This window comes from Ochotona curzoniae, unplaced genomic scaffold (genome assembly GCF_017591425.1).
Source record: "Ochotona curzoniae isolate NIBS_2020 unplaced genomic scaffold, NIBS_Ocur_1.0 scaffold_4506, whole genome shotgun sequence".
NCBI classification, from domain to species: Eukaryota; Metazoa; Chordata; class Mammalia; order Lagomorpha; family Ochotonidae; genus Ochotona; species Ochotona curzoniae.
The window spans coordinates 52,454,992-52,476,850 of NW_024467119.1; the positions used below are offsets into that span (position 1 = coordinate 52,454,992).

At 41.5% G+C, this 21,859-nt stretch overlaps 1 protein-coding gene and 1 long non-coding RNA gene across 2 annotated transcripts in view; one reads left to right on the forward strand and one right to left on the reverse strand.

The window, feature by feature from the left end:
• Positions 1 to 21,859, forward strand: part of SYNPO2 (synaptopodin 2) — a 169,342-nt gene that overhangs the window by 126,442 nt on the left and 21,041 nt on the right. Inside the window, exons 2-4 of the mRNA XM_040967170.1 lie at positions 10,068 to 10,219; positions 13,412 to 14,211; positions 16,388 to 18,567. Of these exons, the coding sequence (XP_040823104.1) occupies positions 10,068 to 10,219; positions 13,412 to 14,211; positions 16,388 to 18,567 (3,132 nt within the window). The remainder of the gene's footprint in view (positions 1 to 10,067; positions 10,220 to 13,411; positions 14,212 to 16,387; positions 18,568 to 21,859) is intronic.
• Positions 13,238 to 16,404, reverse strand: LOC121147354. The gene is made up of 2 exons (XR_005882366.1): positions 16,308 to 16,404; positions 13,238 to 13,449 (listed from the first exon to the last, which is right to left on the reverse strand). It is a non-coding gene; the product is annotated as an uncharacterized LOC121147354 (long non-coding RNA).

Here is a 21,859-nt window from a genome sequence, read left to right on the forward strand (position 1 = left end):
GTTTACATGCACTTTTTTAATGAGTTCTTTCAAGGTTTTTTAAAATATTTTACATAAATGTTTATCAAAAGAAGCTTCCTATAGTTCAGAAACCTCCCTATGATCTTTCATAGTTGTAATCCTACAAAGAAATAGAAAGGGACGTGGCATGTCCCCCATAGACCCTGGTTCATCTGTGTGCCTCTGAAAGAGCTGGGATGCTTACATTCTTAAGAATGAAAGGAAAGCGGAGAATACCATTCCATATTTGTCCTTGCTGCTTTTCTAGCATCATGGTGGGTGCTGGGTAACAGCTCATAGCAGTTGCATTGCGGCATCTGTTCTGCCTGTGGAATCACTGTGGTATGCAGATTCTTAAGTATGCAGCCCCATGGATTAGGGATCTCATTCCTGTCAAAGATAGTTATTAGGCCGGGAATCATTCCAAAGTTGCTACCCAGAAATGCTTCTTACTTTTATGGTGACTTGCTCCCTCAGGGAAAAGTCATCAAAAAGGATTTTTTGTTTTGTTGTTTTTGGTCCAGTATCTTCACATAGATTAGGGTACTTTACAAAGTTTATTTTAATCCAAAAGTTGTTGAAATTCATGCATGCGAGAGGTCTTCAAAAAGTTCACGGAAAATGCATGTTAAAAAAGACTACATGAATCTCAAAAGGCACTTGCAACAAAATGTATTTTACTTCCACTTTCCACTAATTTTTGGAGTGCTCTATATGATTAGTGACAGAAACAGGAGTGCTCATAAGCTTTCAACTGAAACTGAGACCAGACTTTTGAGTTTCGATTGAAGTGTCGAAAGTAGAATAGTAATAATAATAATAAATTCTGGTGTTTGTTTTCATTTGCACCCATGACCTAATTTGCATATACAGTCAATATTTACTTTTGACTTTTAGACAATTTATTTGATTATTTTTTAAAAATTGATTTATTTATTGGAAAGGCAGGATGACAGAGAAGGAAAGATGGAGAACGAGATCTATCTGCTGATTCATTACCTCAATGGCCAGGACTGAGCCAGATCAACATCAGGAGCCTAGAACTGTGTCTGGATCTCCTACATGGGTGACAGGGCCCAAGTACTTGACTAATTTTCAGGTGCTTTTCCAGGCTAATGAGCACAGAGGTGGATCTGAAGCAGAGCAGCAGGACTTAAACCAATGCTCCAACCTGGGTGTCACAAGTGTTGGCTTAATGTGCTGAGCCACAATGCCAGCTCCATTATTCAATGCTTTAAATATTTACCAATCAGTACTGTAAAGGAGAAGAGCTTTGTTTCCTTTTAGGAATCACCTGCTTTTGTAGAGTATTTGCAGAGAACCACTCTGCGTGTTGATAATCATCTCACTTTCTTCCTTCTAAGTTTTTTTTTCTTTTTAAATTGTTATTATTATTTTCCATGCTAGTTTTTTAGGTGTAGGGATTCAACCCTCTCCCTCCCCTTTCTTCCTCTTCATTTTTCCTCCCACCATTTCCTCCTGTATAATTACGGTAGTATAGCCTTTTGGGAATAGTCCCAAGTTTAACATTCTGCTGTTTAAGTGCATCATGACATTGTAGGGATAGGCAAAGGTAGAAAATCTAGTGTCCTATTGTCAAGGTAACTGTTTCATTGGGAATCCTCCTTTTGCAGTGGGCATCTCTACTCCCCAGTGACAGAAGGACTTCCTTGTAAGCTCTTTCTAGTGTTTTTGTGTCTGTAATTGTTTTCTTGGTAGATACTTGATAATGGTACTTCTAAATGTACTTTGTTGTCCTCCAGTTTTAATTCCATCTCCGTTCTTTCTCTTTTATTCTAAGCAGGTGATGACCTTATACAACTATGTGGCCTAAATGTTCAAGTTCTCTCTTATTGTCTTGCATTATCAGTTCTCAAATCCTTTTTCTCCCATATTTCTGTTTTTGAGAACTAGATGCCACTATTGTTTTATCTTTCATTTTTGTCCTCAATTCTGTCATCTATTCTATGTTGATTTCCAATAAACAGACTTATTGAAATAATCTGGAAGTGCAGTCCTTTGGAAGGGCTTCTAAGAAATATTTCAGTTGACATGGCAGAATTGGTACCCAATGGCTCCGTAAGGCTGAACACATTGAGAAACTGGAGCTGGCCTGGAGAAGGCCGATGTTTAATATAAGGGTTAAAACTCCAGTTGAAATGCTTGTGTCCTGTATCACAGCTCCTGTGGGAGATCTGTACTGAGTTTTCAGCTCTGTGCTTTGGCCCCAACTGAACCCTGGTGTTGGCAGACATTTGGAGAGTGAAACAATGGATGAAGCTCTCTTTCTGTCTCTTTGTTATGTAAATGAATGAATGAAGTCTGACTTACAGGAAGCCAGAGTCCACTGTGGGGTCCAGGGTTATGCATGTTTGTTAAGGTTTATTTGTTTATTTTTATTTGAAAGGCAGATTTTACAGGCAAGAAAGAGGTGAGTTTTTCCATCCACTGGTTCACTCCACAAATGGCCTCAATGACCAAAGCTGAGCTGATTGAAGCTAGTAGCTTCTTCTGGGTCTCCAATGTATGTGCAGGGTTTCAAGGAGGACCATCCTCTGCTGCTTTCCCAAGCCATTAAACAAGAAGCTGGATGGGAAGTGGAGCAGTGGGGACATGAACTGGGACATGGACTCATATAGGATGCTGGTGCCATAGTGTAGATTAACCTGTTGAGATCCCTTGCCAACTCCAGGGTTATGTATATTTAAACTGTGTTCTGGCTAAGAGAATTAACTGCCCAATCCAGAGTACATCATTCACCAGATCTACTGCAGTCTGCCATCTCACAGTTTAATATCTCTCTGCATCTACTTCAGCTCCAAATGCAGGTTTCTTGCAAGTACACCTGCCATTGTCAGAAATAAGTCACCCCAACAATCCTAGCTAAAAGAGAATCTGTGAATGATATTTTATCTTCCCTGTCTCTGGAATACACATTCACTAGAAGTAACTTGGGGCAGAAGTTGAAAATCCAGTCAAAGCTTTGACCGTTGACAGCTGATTTACTCAATTAATTGTTATCTTCTTTAATTTTTCTTAACTCACATTCTAATATATTTTCTCATGCCCCCCCCTCCATTTTTAAAAATGTTTTACTGTTTGACTGTCTACTCAGGGTACAGTTTTACTTCCTATAAGAAAGATTTCATTTATATTTTTCATGATTTTATTCTGTTATATTCTGGTTCTTGCTTTCTTCTGTTTTCTCAAATTGAAAGTACCATATAACTATTTGCTGTGCAGTTCTAGAAATACTGTGCTACTGTAAGCATGAGTTTCCAACAGCTTTGAACTCAGCTTTGATCCTAAGAGACTGTTCATTAAGGAATAGCAACCTCCTACCCCAACCCAGCCATAGTCTCACTTTCTTTTTAAGAGATGTATTTATGATTAAGTCAGAGTTACAGAGATCGGCAGAGACAGAAAAGGAGATGTTCATTTGCTGGTTCATTTCCCAGAGGCCATAATGACCAGGGCTGATTCAGGTCAAAGTCCAGAGCATCATCTGGGAATTCTTTGTGGGTGGCAGGGATCCAAACACTTGGGCCATCTTCTGCTGCCTTTTCCAGGCCATCAGCAGAGAGGTGGACATGGAACAGCTGGGACACAAATATGGGATGTCAGTGTTGCAGAAAATGGCTTTATACAAGCCACAATGCCTGGTACAGGATACCAAGTCCGTTGAAAGTAGAATGATTTACTTATTTCTAAAACTTTAGCTGCCATTTTCTTTGTTTTGGTTTTGTCTCTCATTTGCCATCCTGGCCACTTCCCAGTTCTATAGTTAAGAATATAGATCTACCTACCTATGCAAGGCCGCCGTTTAAGAGCCACATGGGTTGAGGAAATGCTTAATGAGCTTTGTCTCATGGACACAAAGAAGTTTAACCAAATGCTTGAAGTGGAAGACTGAAGAAGGACTGGAGTTACTAAAGAGCTTTCAAGTCACAAACTATTTTTTAGTTTTCTTTACAATATTTTAACCTCTCAAATCGTAATTACGGTCTCTGGTTGACTCTCCCTTCACTTGGTCACTGCTAGGTCCCTGAGATTTCTTGGTTGAGGTTGAGAAAAATCCCACATGTGATAGGCTACACTGATGCTAAAGTTCCTCCTTCTTTTTCATATACTTCAAGAGATTATGATAGGGACATTTAAAGCAGAAATTGTCTTGGTTCTACCATTAAGTTGACACTTACCAAGGGCAGTCGTACAATGAGTTGCATGGGAAAATTCAGTTTCTGAGGTAAAACATAGTTCTGGCTCCAGGCTGACATAACTGACATGCTACGTCCAAGGCACAAAAGTGGTAATAACAAAACTTTACACAAGCTCAAGTCAGTTCTGGAAGATTTGGAAAGATAGAAAAACAGAAGAGGAAAAGAAGTTTGTTTTTTTTTTTTCATTTTGCTAGGGAATTATTTTTCCCTAAAATTCGGTGAGCAAGCTAAAACTCTTCTCAGCTCTGTACTGTGAAATGCAGTTTGTTTTCAGATTTCACAGGAAAGTCTTAATCTTCCATTTTCTATTGGTTACAGTAAAATAAATCTTTCCTTGCATGGATCAAGAAGTGGTCAGCAGGGGAACACAGAATTCAGTAAATATTTACATTGCCAATACCTCTCAGTTATGTGGCCTCATTAAATTGAGAGGCATTGGGAGCAAATAGAGTACTTTATGGATAAGAACTCACTTGTGATTGAATGTATTAGGTGTGGGATGAGGTCTCTAAAGGAGTGTTTTCAAAGGACAAGAATTATATTGTATACCATATAGGTATGTTGTATCAAATCAGTTCTCAAAGGATAATTATGCTCCATCTCAAATTTGCAATGTATTGAGTCACAGTATTACCTATGTATTTACTCTTCACAGTACAGTTGAAATTCGTAAATAATCATTTTGAAAGAATAAGAGGATGACAAAACAGACCCAAACCAAACCTGTCTTTCCCAACCAGTAACTCCTGGATTAACTGGGCAAATGCTTTTGACCACTGCCCATCGTTTCGTTGTCTTCTTTGAGCTCACTCACTACCCATCTCGTCATTGTCATACTGCTATTTTTCCACTCCTCTTTCTAGTTTTTACAATAGAGAGTTTTGACTGTTGACTGCAAAAAGCAATTTGTGTAGTGGTTAAAGATGCAAGCTTGGGAGTCAGATCCCCCGAGTTTAAACTGTGTATGGTTTTAGTCAAAGTAGCTAAGTTTTCTAATTCTTTGTTTTCTTATCTGTAAAATGATTGTATGTTAGCTCATCTGTCCAAATGCAAGTGCACTTATACTTCTCTTGCAGGTTTTGTAAGGATAAGTGCTATGAAGATGGAAAAATCCTAGGAAAATAAAAGTTGGATAAAGCAATTTATATTTTGTTATTTATTATGATCACATTTTTATGCATGTTGGGAAACATAAACAAGCTTGTCTTCAACCACCTTTCGACTACAGAATGTTTATTGAGTGAAGGAAGGAGAAGCAACAGTAACTTGGATTATAATGAGAAAATGTTCGCTATCAAGAACCAAGCTGAAAATAAAGGCAGAAGTTCTTCTGCATCTTGTAGACTAAACACTAACATTTTACAATGTTTTTGTCACCTGGCATGGTCTATGTGCTAAGGCTGGGACAAGCAATCAGTACAGGATTCACTATTCTTTCTTAAGCATCTCAATCAGCCATGGGCTGTATGTACAGCATGGAACTTTAAGCTCATTATTTTAAATCCTTGTTGACTATGTAGGCACACAAAATGTATTAGTCCCATTTGCTCTCCGGAAAACGAAAGCATGGTGTGGTATTCAGATAGTAAGTTTTGGAACTGCACAACTGAATCCCCAATTGCCCTTTCAAAGATGCTGCTCTTTCCCCACTATCGGAGGTAGTTTATGAATGTAGAACTAATGGCCGAAGGAGCAGATTCTCTGGCAAGTTCACTAATACAGAGTTGCCACTATCAATGCAAACAATTTGTGTATTTAAAGTGACTGTTGACAGTGTCTCATTTACACAAATGAGAACATATTCAAGAGTTGGGTTGGAGTTTTTACTCACATACATAGTATTATATAATTATAAAAATTATAAAAATAAAATAGGACATTATATACCTTGAGATACACACATAGATATCCTTTATACCACCACTATGAAGAGCTCCTGTTTGGTAAGTTAGCGATTCCAAGGGATACATTTGGGTACCAGAGACTCTGTTACACCATCTAACTGTGGAGTAGTGAGTCTATGAAAACACAAAGATCAGTCTTTAAAAATGGCTTTTACAAGGCAAGCCTCACCCTATCTAATATGGTTCTTGAGAGAAAAATGTTTCCTGCTATTGAGACCAGCGAGAGGTCAGTGAAACTCATCCACGGCAGTGGATTCTGGTGGTGACCTCTGAATGTGTGTGTGGAAGAATGCTGACGGCTCTCTCCGTGATGCACTGGCTTGTCTGGATACCATTGAAAGCTCCACTTGACAGCACAATGATGAACTGCACGTCTCCAGGCAAGCAACACATGTTTGGATGACAGACAGCTCTGTTAAGGTTAGGATTTATTTATTTTCCAAGAATGAATTTTTTTAGCCCAGCGCTGTGGCCTAGCAGCTAAAGTTCTCACCTTGAACGTGCTGGAATCCCATATGGGTGCCGGTTCTAATCCCAGCAACTCCACTTTCCATTCAGCTCCTTGCTTGTGGTCTGGGAAAACAGTGGAGGATGGTCCAAAGCCTTGAGACCCTGCAGCCATGTGGAAGACCTGAAAGAAGTTCCTGGCTGCTGGCTTTGGATTGGCACATAACTGACTGTTGCGCTCACTTGGGGAGTGAATCATCAGATAGAAGATCTTCCTCTCTATCTTACTTTGCAATAAGAATTTAAAAAAAAAAAGAATGAATTTTTCATCTTGCTCTGCAACTCTATAAAACCAGTCAAAGTTCAGACAACTCATTGCTGGTAAAGAGAACCTCCATAGAGGAGTGGGGTTGGGGGTTTAAAGTATAAGATGTATCTGTTTTATAAATATGAAACTCCTCTGATCCTCCACAGGATGAGTTTTCTGTTCCAATTTTTGTACATTTGACCCCATAATTTAATGCCTCAAAAATACAGTATATTATTTATCTAATTTTACTTTTAACACAAATTTCAGTGAATGAAGTGAGAACAAATAGCTCTGGTCTTCATTTAAATAGTCATTAGAGATTGTCTTTTCCTTGGTATATTAACAACTCTTTCTGATCTGTTATTTTAACTATTTTATGCAATATAAAGCAAATATATTTGGCAATTAAATACTTCCAAAATCAGATGAATATTCTCTTTCTTGTTGCATTCTTTGTTTCCATATGTGTGAGAGCCTTGGAACTACTGAGTTCATTTAGTATTTTCTAATAAATTAGAATATACCCTCTTCACAAAAGCTAATGAGAATGACTTATCAGAAAAGGGGAAAATCCTTCCATTGATTATAGATTACGGTGGAAACAGTGGGCTTTCTCAGAACAAAACTAACTGAATTGATTTGAATTTCAGTAGTGCCATTTCTTGGTTTATTAAAGATATTCTTTGGCTTTCAAAAGTATCATTTAACATGTAAGTGTGGGCTTGGCATGGTAACCTAATAGTTGAATCCTTACCTTGCATCCATCTGGATCCCATTTTGGAGTCGCTTCATGTCCTGGCTGCTCCACTTCCCATCCAGCTCCCTGCTTCTGGCCTGGGAAAACAGTGGAGGACGGCCCAAAGATGTGGGACTGTGCACCTACATGCGAGACCCAGAAAATGCTCCAGGCTCCTGATTTCAAATCAGCACAGCTCAGGCCATTGCTGCCAGTTGGAAAGTGAACCAGCAGGTAGATCTGTCTCTATGTCTCTCCTTCTCTCTGTAACTCTGCCTTTCAAATAAAAATAAAATAAATCTTTAAAAATAAAACCTAACAAACTGCAGGAGGGCTAAGGCTGAAATTAGACGCTAGAAACTGAGTCCATGTCTTCCAGGTGGGTGCTAAGGTTGTAATTGCTTGAGGCATCACCACTACTCCTGGGATATGCATTTGCAGGGATTGGGAGTGAGAAATAGGGGTCACATTTCTTGCCTAATTAGAAGTAAGCTTGGCTATGGAAGCATTCTTCCAGATGGGATGTTTACCTCAGAACTCAAAACTTTAATAATAATAGGTAGAAGGGATTACTTGTGGTAGTAAATGTCTACAGTAAGATCTGAAAGGGTTGTAAATTTTGAATTTTATGATCATGCTACAAAGCTCATTGAGAACTAGCAAGTTCTTAGAATATAACATGTAATATATGCACATTAGTATCAGCTGGGATACCAGCAAGAAGTAATGGCATGTTCAAAAATGTCATTCAGAATAATGTACTACAGACACCCAAGGCAGACTTAAAGAGAACCAATAAATGACAATGAAGCACCCAGAAACCAAGTGTATGAAATGTTCTACTCATGGCCCTCAAGAAGCTAAGTGGTAGCCTGTATTGTTGGAACTCAGTGGGTTTAAGGCTGTGGTAGAGGGACAGGCTGGCAGCAACTGTGAATCTCTAGGTGAAAGAATAATACTATTGCCAAAAAAAGGCGCAGCAGGTCCTGCAGGGAAAATGGACATGACCTCGTCTCTCATTGCCCTTGCTCTTGGATGTCTCCCTCATGCTTGTTGCTGATCTAATCCAACCAGGAGCCAGAGCACGATGAAACTGAGCCAGAGTGGTTGAGAGAGCCAGCTAGAAGTGGAAGGTGAAGAACAGCCCTGGAATGGCAGTGGGAGATAGTTCAATGTGCTTTTACCTAACTATATAGGATAATAACCTCTCCTTACCCTGTGTGGAGCTGGAGAGAACCATCAGCCATTATTCCACTCCTCAAATCGTCTTTTCTTCTGTGATCTATAATTTTTATTTTTAGGTTTTTATTCATTTGTTGTTCGATATCATTTTGCATTAGAGTGTGATGCAGTTCTTGCAACAGGCTATTTATTTTATTATTTATTTAGTTTTATTTGAAAAGCAGAGTTACAGAGAGAGAGACAGAGAGAAAGATATTCCACCAGCTGGTTCACTCCCCAAATGGCCAAAATGGCCAGAGCTGAGCCAATCTGAAGCCAGGAGCCAGGAACTTCTTTCAGGTCTCCCATGTAGATTGAAGCGCCCTAAGGCTTTGGGCCATTCTCTGCTTTCTCAGGCCACAAACAGGGACCTGGATGGGAACTGGAGCATCTGGGACACGAACTGGTTCCCACAAGGGATGCCAGCATGCAGGTGGACTATAAGCTTTCCAGGCCACCACATAGCCCCTGTTTTAATTTTTTATGCCCTTCCTTCCTCCCTTCCTTCCTTCCTTTCTTCCTTCCTTCCTTCCTTCCTCCCTCCCTCCCTGCCTCCCTTCCTTCCTTCCTTCCTTCCTTTCTTCCTTCCTTCCTTCCTTCCTTTCTTCCTTCCTTCCTTCCTTCCTTCCTTCCTTCCTTCCTTCCTTCCTTCCTTCCTTCCTTCCTTCCTTCCTTCCTTCCTTCCCTTCTCTCTCTCTCTCTCTCTCTCTCTCTCTCTCTCTCTTTTTCCTAATTTTATTAGTGCCAGGTCTTCAGTAGCCCTGTCCTGCATCTCTTTACTTATCTCAGTGCTCCACCATTCCTGGAAATATGAGGACATTCATAATAGTGGGAAAAGTCATTTTCTGACTGGAATAAAACTTTACAATGTGAAATAATTATTTAAAGTATGTAACCAATTTAAACATGTAGTGTATTTTACTGTGCTTCCCTATTTATTTCTTTTATTCTGGCGCCTTTAAGTTGACTTGTTTTCCTTGTCTCCACCATCTACATGCAATGTCATGACTTAAATATTGGCATTTTGGTACCTAATGAATTGTGTGTGTGTTTGGTGGGGTGGTAAGAAGTGTTTAAGGTGGTCTTGTAGGTTAACAGGTGACTAAAAATCAGGGCAGATGTTACAGCACACGCACTTGTTCACTCTGTTCCTCAGAGCTGGCGGTTGCATGGTTTTTTCCAAGCTGTGTGAGCTAATTCTACTTCATTTTCCCCCCTGTTCCTCTTAGATTCGAAGCCAGAGCAAAGCCTCCGGGTCCGGGCTGTGTGAAGGGGATGAGGTGGTTTCTATCAATGGCAACCCTTGTGCGGACCTCACCTACCCAGAAGTCATCAAGCTCATGGAAAGTATAACAGACTCCCTCCAAATGCTCATCAAAAGGTACAGCAGATCCATAGGAAGATATATTTTCTAGTGACTGAATAGAAACCATGAAGATCTTTTTGTGCCTACTGCATGGTATTAGTCATTTAAGGAGAAGTTGAGGGTGCTTTGCAGAAAGTCAAGAGATTTGAACAGAAACACTATTGTGCATGAAAAATGAGTCATTTCATTCTGCTGAATTTTCTGGTTAATTGAGAATTAGCTTGAAAATTTTAGGTATTTAGAGTACTCAGCCCCCACAGAAGACTCAGTGTAGTGAGCCTTATATGGCTCAGAACTTGCAGTGGATCAAGGTCACTCCATTTGAGTTAAAACTAGCTGATATCTTGTGACTAGCAGAAATCTAGTGTTACTCTTAGAACTTCTCATCTAAGTATTTCCTTGTCAAACCTTATGTGTAAAGATATAGAATTCCAATTGTTTACAAAGCTGTTTACCTTTAAAAATGTTTATTTTAAAGTAATATATGAAAGACACAGAGAGAAATGGAGATGAGGTTGGCATTGTGGCAATGTCGGTATACCATATGGGTGCAAGTTCAAGTCTCAGCTGTTCCACTTCTGATCCAGCTGCTTGCAAATGTACCTGGGAAAGTGGTGGGAGATGGCCCAAGTGCTTGGACCCCTGTACCCACACGGGAGCCCTTGAGGAAGTGCTCAGCTCTGGCCATTGCAGCTATTTGGGGAGTGAACCAGCAGATAGATGATCTGTCTCTCTGTGTCTTCTTTTCTCTGTAACTCTGCCTTTCAAATAAAAATAAAATAGATCTTTCAAAAAGAAAACCTTTCCAGATGCCTACAAGAACTGCAGTAGGGCTGAGGCTGAAGTTGGAAGCTGGAAACTGAGTCCAGGTCTTCCATGTGGGTGCTAAGGATGTAATTACTCATGCCAACACCACTGCTCCTGGGGTATGCATTTTCATGGAGCAGGAGTGAGGAATTGAAGCTCCAAATTGAACCCAAGCATTTTGATGTGGTGTGTTAGCATTTTAACCACTAGCCCAACAGAGGAATGTTGCCAAGCACAGTCACAATGTTTCCTGATTAATGTGAACAAATATGAGGTATTTGAAGATTGCCATCTTTATAAACACTTACACATTTCCAAAACAGGGTAAAACATCTTCTCTAATTTATTTACTTATTATTCTTACTGAAATCATGAGGCTGTGTTCAGTCAATTGGGACTTCCCCAGCTGGTCCTTGTTTTGATTCTGACAGCTACCATAGGGAGAATCATTGATATTAAGCTGCAATTTCAGTATCTGTGTACTCTCAGAAATGGAGTAGCCACTGCCTCTCTGCTGCTTTTCATAATGGGAATTGTGCTTTTTGGTATTTTCTCTTGAATATTTTGACTTTTTACAACATCAATAGCTAATTGATAGGAGTCGTCCTAGAATCCCAAAGTAAAATGAATCCAGAGGCCACATCATTGTCATCATTGCTGTCACTGCCACCATGATCACCACTGTAGGTATCTGAACATTGTTTCCTGCAATTAACTATTTCTCCGGCCCCTGTCATAGCCAGCTATCTCTGGAGGGCAAATGTTTGACTTTTCTTGGACTAGTGCCCAGAGATAGCCGGGTCACATGATTAGTTTTCAGAGCTTTTTTCACATTGGATCTCTCTTATCTTAAATCTTAACAAAATAAAATAAAAATAAATAATCATTTAATTATGACACATTAATTGTGCAATTCAATATGTATATGGACAAGGGAACTATTCTGAACTTTAAAGCTTTAATCTCTCTGTGATGTTTTTATGATCTTATTGATGTATTTTATCTATGATAAATATTCATTTATTTCTGGTCTGCTTGGAATGAATCAAAACTACTCTCTTCTCAGCTTCTCAATTGATTGCTAACATAATTCAAAGTGATTTTATCTGCTTCTCTTCCCACATCTTCTTAAATTAAACCTCCCTGACCTTTTGGTATGCTCAAATTCAATGTTCTAGTATATACTCATTATTTCCTATGTCAGAATGATTTATTTTGCTATCATTACATTTTTAATACCATAATTTAATGTTTTTGTAAATACCATATTACCAGGAAGATTTTCAGTTTACTTGCATGAAGAAAGCTGCATAGTATTTGTTTCTGTTTCTGTTGTTAATGCAGCCAAAAGCAAAGTTAGAAGCAAATATTTGGAAACTTTGTCTTTTAATTTTCCTACTGCACCCGTTCTTTGGTGGAAGGAAGTAGGAGTGCACGATCTGCAATGGGTGACCTCCACATGAGTAAAGTGCATTTTGAGCAAGGAGAGAAGAGGCAGAGATAGCTACGGTTGCTTAAAAAAAAAAATCAAACAAAAACTCCTATGAAGTAAAAGTAAAATTCTGTTCTAAGAATGGTGCTTCCCTTGTGAAAACACAGAGTTCAGAGTTGTAAACGAGTTGTTGCGCTCCTAAACTGACGGGACTTCTCATTACAAACCCAAATGTGCAGAACCACCTGAGGATGACTAGTGTCAGAAAGCCAACAATCCTGGGGTCTTTCGCTGACAGATAATGGAAGAGCTTGGCTTCCGAGATTCTGAAAGGAAAATGCTGCAAGAGACAGGTTCTGCTGAAAGAAGGGGAGGCATCTCAGTTTATAAATACTCCATGACTTAATGATTCATTGCAGCATGGAAAGGATTTCTCTTTGCACAAGAATACCGGGCTGGGGTCTGTTATTACAAAATACAGGCTCACCAGAGCTTAAAAACACAGCTTCCATTTCAGTCCTTTCCAGAAAGCAGGACCTCTAGAGGGATTACTTAAATTCTGTGTAATTCAAGATTGAGCTGAAGCTGCTGGATGTGACTTGGTAATGTCCAAACATCAAAACATTTTGTTACATGGTAGCAAACATGATTCTTTGGAAAAATCCAATTTATTACAGATATCTCCATCATGTGGTTACAACCTGTGCCCCTTCCAAATAGAAGCTGAACTTAGATTTCAAAGTCTTCTGTAAACATCTTGTGTTGTGACAAAGGCATATATGGAAGTACTTACAGTCATAACAAACATGCTGCCAATTTTACTTTTCAAACATGTGGCTGTTGACATTCAGGAGACAGTCTTTTGATGGGCTCACACACATATTAGACATAAGTGTCACAAAGTTCTTGGGCAGGTGCAAGATATTCTGGTTTAACTGCCTGAATGTCTTTTTTTTTTCTGTGTGCAGACCCTCCAGTGGAATAAGTGAGGCTTTGATCTCTGAAACTGAAAACAAAAACCATGAGCATCTCACCCAAGAAGAGTATGTGGAAAGCACCACCCTCCAGATTCGCTCAGCCACAAACACCCAGTACAGAGAGTTTTTAGTGGCCCCAACCCAGGATGGAGTTATCCCAGTTGAGGACCAAGGAAGTGGTCCTGGGTGTTCAGGGTACACGGAGAAGGAAGTCTGCCTCGGTCAGCGTGGGGTCCCCCAAGTCCTGGACTCCCAAGAAGTCTTGACAGAAGAAGTTATCCTAAGGGAGCCAGCTGAGGCTGGGCAGCCAGGCCCTGTAGTGGAGTTACAACTGTCGCTTTCACAGCCGAGACCAGAGGGTCCTGTGCTGGCTCTCTTGGAAGCTGACAAATCTCTGTCTCCTGACCCAGACCCGACTTTACAGCCGGAAAAGATTATCCACATCAATTCGGTCGCTCCTCAGGAGAAGCCAGACCCCTCTCTGAGGTCCAGCAAGATAATCCAGCTCTCCAGTGGCAGCGAGCTGAGAGTGACCCAAGGCGGTGGAGCAGATGAGGCAGAGCTGCCCCGAGTGGAAGTCATCCTCGATTGCTCTGACAGGCACAAGGCGGAAGGGCGCTGGCTTCAGCCAGGAAAGGGGTGTGTGGGCTCTCCCGTGGAAGGAGGGCAGTCTGAAGCACCTCCTTCTCTGGTATCCTTTGCCGTCTCATCAGAAGCCACAGAGCAGGGAGACGCTGCGCGCTCAGACAAGGATCAAAGCAGACCACACAAGCACAGAGCGCGACACGCACGTAAGTCCTGCACTCGGCTGTCAGCAAAGGGCTGGGGAGGGCTGGGCGCTTTCGCTGCTGCTTTGTCTGCATGGCAGTTACTTCTTCTAAGGCCTGTTTTTGTGTCTTCTGTTGGAGTTCTTTTTTTTTTTAAAAGCGTGCAATGAATGCACAAAATAACAAATGTGAAACTGTAAAATACTCTTCCCAGTTTTCTGATTGGGAAATGATACATTCAGACTTCATCATAAATGGAAAGGCTTTTCCCACGAGTTTCTATTTAACTTCAAAAGTTCAGGCACCATCTAAGAAAATTATACCATCAGGCTTTCCGTTTGATTTGTCTCCCAATGCTGTAACATTTCACGCCACAGCAGCATGAGAAAGGGTTGTGGAGTCTGAGTTTAAAGAGGTGTTTTGAAAACGCAGGCTCCACCGCTGATATTAAAAGCAGATCCTTCTTTTGAAAAACTCGGCCTGCAGCTTGATGATGCTTGCAGAAGTGTGTTTGATGGACAGGGCCATGTGTAAAATGAAGCAGCTATATGATCCTCTCTGTTCTGCCAGTCTTCACTAGACTGCGAGGGTTACATCCACCTTCTAGACATAGAAGTCAGCTTCCCAGACTCAGGCGGGGTGTTTCCGTGTCCCGGCACAGAAAATCTAGCTTTTACTCAGGGGAGTATGCACAGACAGGAGAAGGTGAATAATAGTTGCAGCAGCTGTGTGTTAGGATTTTTGTCATTTTTTTTTTCAGGTATATTATGCACTTATGCATTTACATATATATTTATATATATAAATTTTGGAATTTCACTTGAGGTTGTAAAGGTTGTCTGGCAAAGACCGTTGAATGTATGAATGATTTGCAAGAGAAGGGAACTCAGTCATTCACTTCAATTCAATATACCATGTCTTCTCTACTATTGTCATTCCTTTCAAAGCTTATTTTCAGCATAACCATGTGTAGCCTTATTGGAAAGTACTGTTAATTACCCTGTGTGTTTTAAGTGTCTATATGCCATCTTCACGTTTTTAGAATATTGAACAAGAGTATTAAGGCAGCATTCACATACTTCATGTGTTGGCACTGAAGTGAGCAGCAACTGTGGCTGTCAGTTTAATAATAAGTTGTATAACCGTAGTCATAAAAAAGTCACCCTTAGCCATGACTGCATTCTGAACTATTTTTCTCTATAAAATTTGATCACCGGTAAATAGCTACAATTTCATGACTAAATTAAGTTGCCTGATTTTTTTCATTAATTGTTAATTGTGATTTTTTTTCTTCAGTGGCCAAAATAGCTAGTATAATATATTTTAAATTTTTTTTCAGGATTTGCATTTAACTACTTTGAGGATTTAGAAACTTTGTGATTCATTGAAACCATGACTATGATTAACTGGTGCTATAAATTAGTCACCAACTTATTTTTAATATTGACAGCAAAAGAAAAAATTTAAATATATTTTTCTATACTAGTCTTTATGCACTCAAAAAATTCCCAAGTCACATAATGTAAGCATTTCCCCAAGATTCACACTTATTTTTGTTACAATTAAAGTAACATTATAGTTCCAAATAGCAATATACTTTACACATTTATGTGAACCACTTTGTACCTAAAGTTGATTACCTAGAATCATAGTAGCCCAGCTTTCTGAATTACAAGTAATTATTTATTTAGTAAATTATTAATTTGGTGTTTTGAATTGATATAGATTTTGTAACTGTAAATGGAAAGATTTGAGGTCGCTGTCAAAATTTAAGGAAAAAAAATTAAAAAAGAAATCCCAACTCATTACATTAAAACAGTTTGAAAGATTATCCTTATCAATTTGATCACTCCTCAGGAGAAGTATGAATTATGTTTTTCGGAGAATACCACATTATTAAATTATGACCTCTTAAAATTTTAATTTATATTACTAGTTGGCATTGCTAGCCAATTATATTGTTAGAGCATAAGGACCCATGGAGAAACATCTGTAATTAGCATAAACAAATATGCGTTTATATAGGCCAATGGAGGGGGATGCTGTATGTGTTAATACACATAATGATTTATAGAAAAATACACCTCTTTAAAGTTCAGTGCAGTTGTGGACATTCTTACCATGCCCTTTGTTTCCAGCGAACCCAGTGGCTGGGTATGTACGACTCATCAAGTGACTTCAGTTTTTGTCCTTTCCCTAGGGCTCAGGAGGAGCGAGAGCCTATCAGAAAAGCAGGTGAAAGAAGCCAAGTCTAAATGCAAAAGTATCGCCCTTCTCCTAACAGACGCCCCCAACCCCAACTCCAAGGGGGTGTTGATGTTTAAGAAGAGACGGCGGAGGGCCAGAAAGTACACGCTAGTCAGCTACGGTACTGGCGAGCTTGACCCAGAGGCAGACGAGGAGGAAGAGGGTGACAGAGAGGATACCTGCGAAGTTGCGTTTCTGGGCACCAGCGAATCGGAGGTGGATGAAGAGCTACTGTCTGACCTTGACGACAACACCCAAGTTGTGAACTTTGACTGGGATTCTGGACTGGTGGACTTTGAAAAGAAATTGAACCGAGACGACAAGATGGAGATGTTGCCGGACACCACGGGAAAGGGAGCGCTCATGTTTGCCAAGAGGAGGGAGAGGATGGATCAGATCACAGCCGAAAAAGAAGAGGAGAGGGTGGCGGGGGTGCCTGGTGTAGAACTAGAAGCTGCGCAGACAGATGGCTTGAGAACCGTGACTTCCTACCAAAGGAAGGAAGAAGAAACCGTGAGGGTGCAGAGCGCTGTGAGCAAGAGTTACATCCAGATGAGCCCTGGTCCCGGCCACGGGCCACAGCAGAACGGCCTCAGTGGGGCGATGGATCCGGCCGAGGTGCAGAGGGCAATGCCCATGAACAGAACAGCCAAGCCCTTCCCGGGATCGGTGAGCCAGCCAGTCACACCTTATTCGCCCACCCGAAACCTGACAAGTCCCATCTCTGACTTTCCAGCGCCTCCACCCTACTCAGCAGTCACACCTCCACCAGAAGGGTTCCCCAGAGGGGTATCCAGCCCTACGGCCGCCCCAGCCCAGCCCCCGCCGTGGCCACAGCCTGCCCCATGGTCCCAGGTGGCCTTTTATGATGCAACTGAGCGAATAGCCTCCCGGGATGAGAGGATCTCCGTGCCAGCCAAAAGAACTGGCATACTACAGGAGGCCAAGAGAAGAAGCACGACGAAACCCATGTTTACTTTTAAGGAGCCCAAAGTGAGCCCCAATCCAGAACTCTTGTCACTTCTTCAGAATTCGGAAGGCAAACGGGGCACTGGAGCTGGGGGTGATTCTGGACCTGAGGAAGATTATCTCAGCCTTGGGGCAGAAGCATGCAACTTCCTGCAGGGCTCCTCTGCCAAGCAAAAGACCCCACCTCCTGTGGCCCCAAAACCTGCAGTCAAGTCCTCTTCCTCCCAACCAGTCACCCCAGTGTCTCCTGTCTGGTCTCCAGGAGTGGCTCCCACCCAACCTCCTGCCTTCCCCACATCCAGTGCATCACAGGGCCCTGTGGTCTCCTCCATCAAAATAGCACAGCCCGCTTATCCTCCTGCTCGTCCAGCAAGTTCGCTGAATCTATCTGGTCCCTTCAGAGGACCTCAAGCCGCAGTAGCCAGTCAGCACTACACCCCGAAGCTAGCAGCTGCCACATCGGCTGTGAATGCCCATGCGGGTGCTGTGGGACCATCCAATGAGCTTCCAGGGATGAGTGGCAAAGGAGCCCAGCTCTTTGCCAAAAGGCAGTCAAGAATGGAGAAGTATGTGGTCGATTCAGACACGGTGCAAGCCCATGCTGCACGGGCTCAGTCTCCCACACCATCTCTTCCAGCCAGTTGGAAATACTCCTCCAATGTGCGGGCACCTCCTCCTCTGGCCTACAACCCTATCCACTCCCCCTCCTACCCACCGGCTGCTGTCAGATCTCAGCCATCAGCCCCACAGGCCTCCAAAGTGAGCAAGAAAAAGGGCAAGAAGCCCCTCAATGCCTTGGATGTCATGAAGCACCAGCCATATCAGCTCAATGCATCCTTGTTTACTTTCCAACCTCCAGATGCAAAGGGTGGTATCCCCCAAAAGTCATCAGCCAAGGTCAATTCGACTCCTACTATAAAGCAAGCGCTTCCCCCTCGACCAATGAGTGTTGGCTCAGCCACACATGGGCAGGCTTCCTCAGTGTACTCAGTGCCAGCCTACCCTTCTCAGCCTCCCTACTTTGCAGAGGCCTCGTCACCTATCAGCGCGTCCCCCGTGCCTGTGGCTGTTCCCACTTCGCCAAAGCAAGAAGCAGCCTCCTCGTCTTATTTTGTGGCACCGAGGCCAAAGTTCTCAGCCAAGAAAAGTGGTGTCCCAGTCCAGGTGTGGAAACCATCTGTTGTGGAAGAGTAATATCATAGCTGAAGCTGAGTGTCCACTTTGCTTGAAATGAATTGTTTGCAGTGTTACTTGAATTCCCGAGAATGCCTAGCAAATCCTCAACTTGCTTAATTTCAGTTATGTCACCTCCCAATCTGGGTCCAAGGAGTAGAATAGTTTCAAGGAGTCAAAATTCAACTCAGATTGACTTAACACACATTTATCTTTGCACATTTAACTAAGAAATATGGGAGCACCCAAAGTGGACATGTGACGGTTATGTTAAGTAAGCAGGGTGTAGTTCAAATTGACACGTTAGCCACAAGACAGCGATCAGTGTTACCAGACATTGGAGCAAGGCTTTTATGTAATAGGACTGCCATGTTCCTATGGTGGCAATGTTCCAACATAGTGATAACAGAACATGTACGGACTAAGATTCTCCTTTCCTATTGCTCATGTTAAGGGAGTAAGTGCATCTGTGGCAGACAGGGATTGGCTCTGGTCTGTCAAGTGCAGCCGCCTGTTCTATATCACAGAGGAAGACTTCTGAGGACTGGTGGGCTGCACATAGTTTAGTGGGAGGTGGGTAGCAAAGAAGGTCTTGGTCATCACCAAGCGCTTGTAATATTTATGTTCTTTGCCAGGCAATTTTGCACCTACTAGTTCATTGCAGAAGATATATTTGAAGTAAATGGGACAGGGCAAGAAGGATAATTGCCTTCAGAGATTGCTTCCCATCCTTTTTCCCTCAATAACTGAAGAAATTCAGCATGTCTCCAATTGCCCATGAAAGCATCAGTTTGTTTTCCATAGCTGAGGCAAGTGGTTAGAGCACGGGATAACACGTCACATGTCCAAAGAAGAAAGCACAAGGAGGTGTCCATGGCTGTCATTTTACCTTGGGCAAACACTTGATTGGGATCTGAAGGGTTCCTCGCTGCAGGGGCTGATGGTGAAGCATGGGGAGCATGTGCGCGCGGAGACTGTAGGGTGAGAGGGCACGGCCAAGAGTGCCGTGTTTGAGTGACCTCACAGATATTCCTCCTGTGTTCCTTTTGCTTTTTTTGGCAACTGCTTTTCCCACTGTCCCTTGCAATTCTATTCTCGCACCTTCACTTTATGATTGGATGGACCAGGATAATTCAGGCAAGGTTACCTTGTACATTTGGATTGGTCACACAGCGTGTCATCATCCAGCTGGCTGTGAAGTTAACAATGTTACTGAAAGCAAACCTGAAGGCCTTTCTCATATCTATTTTGAGCCTGAGTCTGACCAACCGTGGAAAATATTCAGCACGAATTGATGCAGAGAACTATAAAGCACATGTGACAGTTCCAAAGAAAATCCTCTACTCTAAGCAGGAGATGCAGTTACAGACTTTGCATAAAAATCTTGCCTGCTTTGAGGGTACATGCTTCCATTTAAGCCTCTGAGAATATCTGTATTCCTGTTCTCTATTTTCTGCTGACACTGTCAATCTGCTGTATTTTTCACCACCTTATTAAAATGTTACTTTCTTCTTTCTCTGTTCAATGTATGTGTTCAAAAAATGTTTTCCTTGCACAGCTGTTTTGACCTAAGTCACTTTTCTCATAACACCTGAATTTCCTTGTTCGAGTGTATCCATGTTTCTATGCATTATAAAACTGCAAGCTTTAGGTATTTCTAGAATATAACATACAAAGATTAGTGGAACTGGTTCTTGTTTCTTAGGAAAATGTTCCATTGTTTTTGGTGGTGGCAACTTACCCAGAGGTTGTAACCCCAGCCTGTATATTTGCCTTTTTTGGGAGAAATCTTTAGGAAGGTTAATAGAGGATAAAGGAAAAAGTGGTTATTTCATTATATATATAATGTAGTTATTTATATTACTTGTTCCCCTAAAAAGAAGACTGTTGAATGCTGAGGGTTTTCCTATTTTTTAAACTAAAAAATAAGTCTTTCTAAGGTGGAGCAGGTGTAATTTTTCATAATCTTGCGTTCTTAACATAACATTTAAAGACCAGCATATGCTAGAGGAAAGGCATGGAACACCCAGGTAGTCAGTTGTAAATCATCCATTGGAAATATGCTAGGATGGTAAGGACCTAGAAGTATTCCCAGTTGTTGAGTGGTTTGTGGTATGTAAAGTCCATTTCCTGTGGGACAGGTGGCAATCTTAGCAGAGTGCCTATTTGGAGGTGGTGATTAAGGACACAATTAACATGATGGTGTCTTCCAGCCATTCTGGGGCTGTTTGGGTATCCAAAAAGCTTCTAAAAAACAGGTCAGGCATGCAGGCAAAGTATCTACAACCCAACTGAGAAGAAGAGGTCTCATCTTGGACCTTTTAGTCCCTGTTTGTAGAAAGATGGAATTTCTCTTTAAAGGACACCACAACTCGAGAGAGCCTTGATTGATTTCACTCTGAGGCTTAAGGAGGTGGGAGGGAAAAGAGCTAAGCCAGTTCCTGGAGGAAGAGAGATTTCCTCTTTCCCTTCTATCTGCACCAGAGAACTCAGGTTGTGGCTATGGAAATGAGGTCATTGAGGCAGGTGGGAGGGTTAGAACCCAAGACCTCAGCCTCTCTCCAGGAATCACTTATAATAATCTGAGCATTGCTGGTTTTGTTGTAGTGATAGTTGATTGGCTGCTTGTGGGACTTGGACAGGCAGCTTTTGCTTTGTGTGTAATAACTTGGATCTTTTTGTTAGCATCATTTCTGGGTGAAGCACCTTGAAATCAATTTCCATCATAAGCACACAGCACCAGTCAGGTACTGGGTGCCCATGTTTTATCAGATGCTCAGTGGGCAGCGTCCTAAGGATGTTACTGCACAGCTGGTTTATCTAGGCACTGGGATATTGACTACAATGCAATCTTAGTCCCTGACTTTAGGCAATTTTCAGTCTCATGCATTTTCCTTTACTAATGACTCCAACCTGTCTTCCTGACTAGGATGGTGATCCACAGTGAGAATACAAATGTGAGATGCTATGAGGAAGGAAGGTGCTATGTGAAGTTAACACATTTCCCTGTTGTTACAGGAGGACACATTGAATCACAGGACTGGGGAGGTTGCCACTGAAATCTTGAAATATTTACAGTTTTACAGTTAATATTTCCACGATAGACACATTCTATCCTGAGAGAGGATCAAACACATTGTTTCTGGATACAGACAATTAGTAGATAGTGGATAGCGTATACTTTTAAGCATATATGTTATAAGACTCGTGAGTTGTTCCTCCGACACTGTGGAACTTTACACTCCAAAATGTATCTTGTGTGAGTTAATGATAGCATGTTCCG